Source organism: Stylophora pistillata, chromosome 2 (genome assembly GCF_964205215.1).
Source record: "Stylophora pistillata chromosome 2, jaStyPist1.2, whole genome shotgun sequence".
NCBI lineage: Eukaryota > Metazoa > Cnidaria > Anthozoa > Scleractinia > Pocilloporidae > Stylophora > Stylophora pistillata.
This window is the reverse complement of record NC_142520.1, coordinates 50,722,378-50,729,877: the sequence shown is the minus strand read 5'-3', so window position 1 is coordinate 50,729,877 and position 7,500 is coordinate 50,722,378. Positions and strand designations below refer to the sequence as shown.

The following is a 7,500-nucleotide window of genomic DNA, read 5'->3' as shown; positions in this document are numbered from 1 at the left end:
GGAGGTGGAGGTTAAAAGGAAGAGAGCGAGACAGGAAATAAGAGAGGCATAAAGGCAGGTATGGGAGAAGGTGAAAAGGGAGGGAAGAATGACGGGAGATGGAAGGGGGGGAGAAAAGGGAGAGGAAAAGGGAGTTAGCAATGCAGAGCAAAAGGGAGAAAGGGAGGGGAGGGGAGAAAACAAGGGATGAGGGGAATGGGAAAGGGAAGTCGTGCAAAAGCAAAAGATAACGAAGAGGAGAAGGAGTACAATCGATCGGCAATGCTGGACGAAGCCTTGCAAGTGATCCACTACACGATTGAACCCCAGATAGCAGATGATGATCGGAAAAAACCATGGATCTGGATGGACAAACTACGACTTCATTACACGGGATCTATCGGAAGCTCCCTACTTGCAGACAGATTGAAATTCTGAAACACTCAGCAAAGTCTACACGAATCTATTCAAGAATGAGAGGTCAAGGTCAGACACGCGGGAAGCTTATGCTGACCGACGAAATGTGCCTCGACAATTTCGGTTTTGGCCTACACGATAGCACAATGCGAGCTGAGCTACTCAAAACACACTTAAAACCTAATGGAGCACCTAAGACTATGCAAGACGTCGTAGCCGAAGCCGCCCTTGAGTCGGCTCAAAAAGCCAACAAACTAATCGCAGACGCCTCAAAAGGAATTGAGGAACAAGTAAATTGGATAAGCCATGAACAAATGAAACTAAAGCGGGAGCCCGGAACCTGCTTTTGGTGTGGAGATCGACGCGGACCTCATCCCTGGAAAGCATGCCCTGCAAATAGCAAAACCTGCACAAAGTGGAATTAACGACCACTTCGCTTGAGTATGCCTTGATACAAGCCCCCTGCAACAAGAACAACCACGAAGAACCAGCCGATGGCAAGCCCAAGGCATGGGTCGAGGCCACACTGATTAACACCTCGCGGCCGCTCCCAACCAAGATTCCCTCGAGAACAAAACATACATCTGCTGCAGACGGCAAATGATCAGCACCCTGTGACATATTACGCGGATGACTACCAGAAACAGTGCTACTCCCTGGAAACGACAAATACATAGTGTCCATACAGACCACTGGCTCTATAGCAAATCTGACATAGAAGTCCATACGGACCACCAGCCCCTTGAGACCATTTGCAAAACGGCCCTGCACAAAGCCCCAGCGCGACTAAAGAAAATGCTGATGAGAATGCAGAGATACCGCTTCAATATCAAATACAAGACAGGCACCTCACTCTACCTAGCAAACACCCTTTCCAGAGCCGCACTGCCGACCCCAGTTCATGCCAGGGTCACAGATTTTGAAGTGTTCAGGACTGCAATCACAGAGAAATCTGACACACACAACCCACGCCTCACAGAAACCACCGAATATCGCCTACGCGATGAGACCAAAAAAGATGAACACCTCTCCAAGTTAATGACCACAATCGCTCAAGGCTGGCCGAATGACAGAAAACGGGTACCGCACCCTCTTCAACCATACTGGACCTACCGGGATGAACTAGCAACTGACAATGGCCTTATTTACAAAGGTGCACAGGTGATGATACCACAGTCCATGCAAGAGGAGATGCTACTCAAAATCCATGCAACTCGTGCTCGAGTTTTAGAAATAAAGACTGTTCACGTTGTTCACTGAGTCGTCCTTGCTGCCCAACAGTGACACGGACTATGATTTATACGCTTGATGACGTCAGTTGCCCTTGGAACTTACGTGCTGCCCGTCACAGAAGCAGCTGACTTCGTAGACAAGTAACAAGGGAGGTCGGAGTGGGAAGACAATAACATGGATATTTCTGACAGAAGAGAAGGTAGAAAATAAAAACTTTAAGGTAACGATTTAATAAAAAAATGATCAACCGGTTAGCTCAATTGGTCAAAGCGCCGGATTGTGTTGTGGGGGAGGTCGAAGGTTCGAGCCCCAGCCGGACCAATACTCATGGTCTTAAAATAAGTGAGGAGAATTTACTACCTTTCTATAATATCAAGAAATGGATAGATATTCTAGTCTTCTCGGATAAGGACGAATAAACCGTAGGCCCCGTCTCCCGCAGGGTTAGGGGTAGGAGACATTAATTTCCCACGCACGAGATTACTGTGTGATTGATGTCCTCCCCTGGGTGGGATGGGTAGGTGTTGGCCCTGAAAAGCCCCTATGGGGAGTGGTCAATTAACCTATGTATGTATGTATATATGTATGTATGTATGTATGTATGTATGTATCAAAGTAATTATAAAAATAGTGGCAGGTAGACTGGTTTATTAAAATCACATCGCAGTAAAATACTGAGTTGCGCAGTTTTTTACAAGCTACTACTATACAAATATAAAGTATGATGACTTAAAGTTCTATCAAAAACTTCTATTACATCTCAACTTGGGTTGGTTACGGCCACACCCTTCACGAAAAACGAATTAACAAAACCCTTTGTCTTTGCTGCTGGTACATTGTACGTTCTTTGGCGCCTTAAATTATAATGAGGGCTATAGGCTTCGGGAATTAAGTAAGGTAGTTTACTGTTCTGATTCTCGCTGATTGATCTAAATAAAGACTTTGTAATGTTTTCGTGATATTCTCTGATAGAAATTAAACAGGTGCGCTCTAACGCTTCCCCGTACGGCATTCTAGGAAAAATACACGCCAGAGCTCCTTTCTGAACTCTTTCTAACTCTGACTGTAATTACTGAGGTAGAGAATAATGGAACACAGGGCAAGCCTAGTCAAGGGAGGATCTGGTACATGCGCAGTAGTAGGCAACAAGATCTTCGGCCAGAACACGCGCACGTTTGAGTTGCACAAGGAAATAAGGTAATGATAATGATAATGATAAAAAAACAACAACAACAATAAAGATAAAAACAAACAAAAATGTTTTAATGAGTTGCAAGGATGCGCTGTGGTGGTAGGACCCTGAAAGACGGGAGAAAACTTCATCACCCGAGAACCGAGACTGCTGTGGGCTTATCTCCATCTCAATACGTGGCTAGAAAGGAATGAAACGGCCTTCGAAAAGAACTTCGCACCTGTGATACACCGAGAACTTTTAAAATCAAAACTTTTAAATTCTAAGTTAATTACCATAAGACAACACAAATGTATGATATAGACTCCTTTTATTATATTTGTTCTCTATTTTGGATGTCTACTACATGGTGGTTTCTGACGCCCTGTTAGGATATCATTTATTTGCGTTACGTTACAGTTGCTTTCCGTTACGTTACGTTGTGCTACTTGTTACTTTTAGATCGCAGCTTTATCGTCGGTCAATCGCTCAGGTTAGCGTTTAAGTACTTAATATAACATTTTTAAAAGCGACTTTACAAGGCCACGGAAGAAACAGACAAACTTTCCGTAACTACATGCGCGGTGGCTGCTGGATGCCACCACTGCTATGGTTGGCTCCAGTTATCGGAATGGCCATCATAGCTTGTGGTGGAAAAGGCTGTATTTGAATCGGTACTTGTCTGTTTCGCTCTTGATGGTATTCATCGTATGGCTAAAAAAAACCCGTTGATTAATGAGAAAAAGAAGGAAAAGGGGCAGGAGGGAGAAGGGGAGGAGAATTGGATTGGAGGAAAGGAGAAAAGAATGCGGGAGGTGAGAGGGGTGAAAGGAGAAGAGAGAAAAGAGGAATGAACGTGAGGAGCAAAGAAAGAAATGAGGGTATGGCGGGAGAAAAAAGGAAGCAAAAAAGGGAGAAATGGAAGAGAAAAATAAGAAGAAACTAACGGATGAACAAGGAAGGGAAAAAGAGAAAAATTGAGGCTGAAAGAAAGGGAGGGAAGAATAGGAGGAGAAATGGAAAGAAGGAGGAAAGACAGAGGGAGAGAAGGAGAAAGAAACAAAGGAAGGAGAGGGGAGGAAGAATTAAAGGGAACAAGAAAGAAAAGGAAGAACAAAAGGAGAAACGTGAGAAGAAAAACTGCGGGAATGGAAGGAAGACGAAAAGAGGTGGAGGTTGAAAGGAACGGAGCGAGACAGGAAGTAAGGAGGGTCTACATGGAGCTATGGAAGGAGGAGAAAAGGGAGGGAGGAACGGAGGGAGATGGAAGGGAGGAGAGAAAAGAGAGGAAAAAGGTGAGTTAGGAATGCAAAGCGAAAGGGACTGAGGAAGGGACGGGAGGGGAGGAAAGAAGGGATGGAGAAAATGAGAAAGGGAGAAAAGGTAAGACGAAGGAACGGGAAAGAAGTCGTGCAAAAGAAAAATGTAACGAAGAGGAGAAGGAGTAAGGACGCAAAAAAGAAGAAATAAGATAGGATTTCCGCATGCCTTTCTAGACTTCAATGCCATATTCGATAAATGATTTTTTTCCCAAGTAACGCAACATACCTGATTCTCCTGCGGTGACTGACGCCCACCATCACTGATCCGAGCCATCGCCACGGCGAGAATGATCTCAGCGATGGCAAATATGATAATCAAGGCATGTATGGCTATCATGGTATTTTCTTGGTCTTCAAACTTGATTTTTGCGTCCTTAGTCCAAAAGTGAGGAGAACCTTCACCGTTTCTTGGACGAGAATCATAATATTTGTCTTGCAATAAGAATCTCAGAGCCCATGAATAGCTTTCAAGTACCACTGCACAAACCACAACAGAGGCAATACTAATTGTACTGAGCCAGTTTATCTGAAATCATGAAATCGGAGGAGATGGGAATTATTTTCTAAGCTTCAAATATATCTTACCAGTTGAAGTGCTGGACATTAACCTTTAAGTCAGTCAATAACTGTTGAATGTCACGCAAATGTAAGACGTTATTTTCTCTTCGCATAGCCTGAATCTTATAAAATTCCAGTCGGTAATCATTCTCACCAGAGTCGAGGAGCGTCTGGTCCTGTTCGCCACAATCAATCCCATAATGCCTGCTGGCAATACCTGTCCGAGCAAGCAATAAAATTGTAAGTTTTAGAAATCATGTCAAACAGCACAAAGTATAGTTTGCAAAGTTCACCTTCACAAAGCCATTACAAGCTTGTTCGTACAGGTGAAAGCAAGCTTTAAAACCCTTGGGAATATTGTTGCCGTGTATGTTCTTCATACTCTTTACCTAGACTTTGAAATCAGGTGAAATGGTTTGGGATGAAGAGCCTGAATGATGAACGTGCGATCAGTAAATCTATTTTGATGTACAAAACATCATATAATTATATCCCAGAAAATTTAAGATCCAATTTGGGTATCAACATTTCCAGTGATTTGACCTAGAATATTCAATTGAAATTAATGAAATTCTTAAGAAGGTATCTAAGAGACTATATTTTTTTGGTGCAACTTAAGAGAGCTAAGCCCAATCGCACTGATTTTAGGGCTCTTCTACTCTAGTTGTATTAGATCAATTACTGACTATGCAGTTCCGGCCTTTCATTTCAGTTTGGCTAAATATTCAGTGCAAGAGTTGGAATGTATACAGACTCGGAGAGCAATGTCCATTATCTGCCTCGGTGTTAGCAATAATGAGGCTCTTGTTATTATGAATTTGAAGAAATTGGCAATCCACCATGACGGAATATGTGAGACACTTTTAAACACAATTGTAAATGACAAACAAGTTCTTACCTGCACCACACGAATCTACTTATTTATCAAAGTGTGGATGACCTTTTATACTGAAACAACTATTCACTTCAGTGTCGGTGGTTAGCGGTGGATATTTACCTCGCCGCTTCGCGGCCCGGTAAATATCCACCACTAACCACCTCCACCTCGGTGAATAGTTGTTAATTATTATCTTTTTTTGCCCTATATGGGTTAGAGGTTTCGAATTTCGTCTTGCGATAACATTTTTAGCGTCCTGTTTGCCTTTTTATTCTTTTAATTAAGAGAAAATAGTTAATGATTTTGATCGATTTAGTTTTCGAACTGCCATGTATTTATGAATTTATAATAAACTTCAAACTAATTAGAATATTTAAAATCCAGTTTTATTAAAGAAACGGCCTTTCTTTGTGTTTCTTGAGAAATACTGAGAGAATAGCCAGGTAGAAGTAAAACATGGTATTGGGTAGACTTAAGTGTTAATATATATATTTACAATTGCTAAAGGAGGTTCACTGTGGGTAAATAAAGCTGACTCTGTCTCCTCCATGGCTGGTCACGCCACTCAATTCGAAGCCAATCATAAGCGTTGCATCAGAAAACACTGCAATAATCTATGCATTGGATTCGGCACATCAGAGTTACGTCACGGCTTTCTTAATATGGATTGTTGCAACTCAGCCTAGCTTAAAATGCTGCTCTCCTACTGAGAGCATAAGAATACAGGAGTGTAAGAACGGGATTATAACTTAGTTTCGGCGTGATACGGCAGTATGATGACTTGATTTCAAACGGCTTGCCCGCGTTGTGAAAAACTAATTAGGGAGTTTGAGAAACGGCGTCGCTGTCGCCGTGGACAACTTCAGTTAAAAAAATAAACTTATATTTTATCTAGAGTCCCACGATACTCTAAAGTCATTTACTTTGTTTCTCATTCTCGAACTATCTCGAAACTGAATATGGAACTGTCAGCGTTAAAATTAGAAATAGAAATGAGTGTAAAACAATAGCCGTCGACGTTCACGTTCTATAGACAACGCAAAGTTTGGTCATTTCACGTTTTTGTTTTCGCAGAGGACGCAATGAAACCGATAAGGTGTTTGAAAACAGCTGCAAAATTATGCCAATCGTTTAGCAAGGTGTTTTATGACCTAGCAGAAGTCAAGTTCTTAAAACGAAATTTTCCTACCAGAAAGGAATACGACCTAAACTGCCCATTTGAAGTGTAGACTAAGAACAATATTAATCGACCAACGATGTACGGTATCACGACTTGTGTTTTATTGCCAAAGCTTGTGCTTTCGACCGTTAAAATAGAAGATATTCGAGGTTCATGGCGAAGACGTGGAACAGTTTTTCGCTAGTGCTTCTATTTGTTTCAATAATACGACCACTGTGACCAAATATCACTCAACCCTCACAGCTGTCATTCGTCGAGAAACTTAGTTTGAGAATAGCGCTCGATATTTGGCTTATGAACTGACCAATAATGCCAACTAGGTATGGTGTTTTCTGACCGAAAACAATATTATTATTGCCGCGAAACTAAGGGATCAATCCAAACTAAGATAAATACACGAAATCTATGATTCGTAAACGGTGGTTGGGTCATATGAAAAGTCGAAATCGAGAACGACTGTAGAGCTAGGCTGGGATATGTACAATAGGCAGTTCTACTTCTTCAAGTGTACTTACGAGAGCTGCGATCCAACATGGCATGAACAAAAAGCTGAGGAAAACGTAGCGTACTTCAAAATGGTCCACGATGCCGAATGCAAAAAAGATAACTGCCATTGCTAGTTGAAGAATCGAAATGATTTTCAATTCTCGCCGGCTAAACGCCATTTCGAGTGGAATATTTCCGCGGCCTTTAATCTAAAATATTTATAAGATAACTTTTGAAACAGATGGAACACAGTTACTCGTTTCCAGACTCATTGCAA

At 41.9% G+C, this 7,500-nt stretch overlaps 1 protein-coding gene and 1 pseudogene across 1 annotated transcript; one reads left to right on the top strand and one right to left on the bottom strand.

The window, feature by feature from the left end:
* Nucleotides 1–1,073, top strand: part of LOC148740155 (uncharacterized) — a 1,095-nt pseudogene extending 22 nt beyond the window's left edge.
* Nucleotides 1,074–3,114: 2,041 nt separating this feature from the next.
* LOC148740154 (uncharacterized) lies at nt 3,115–7,473 on the bottom strand. The gene is made up of 4 exons (XM_088751083.1): nt 7,253–7,473; nt 4,835–4,897; nt 4,349–4,648; nt 3,115–3,514 (listed from the first exon to the last, which is right to left on the bottom strand). The coding sequence occupies exons 1-4, from the start codon at nt 7,400–7,402 to the stop codon at nt 3,374–3,376; spliced, it is 654 nt and encodes a 217-aa protein (XP_088607209.1). The 5' UTR covers nt 7,403–7,473; the 3' UTR covers nt 3,115–3,373.
* Nucleotides 7,474–7,500: the final 27 nt, after the last annotated feature.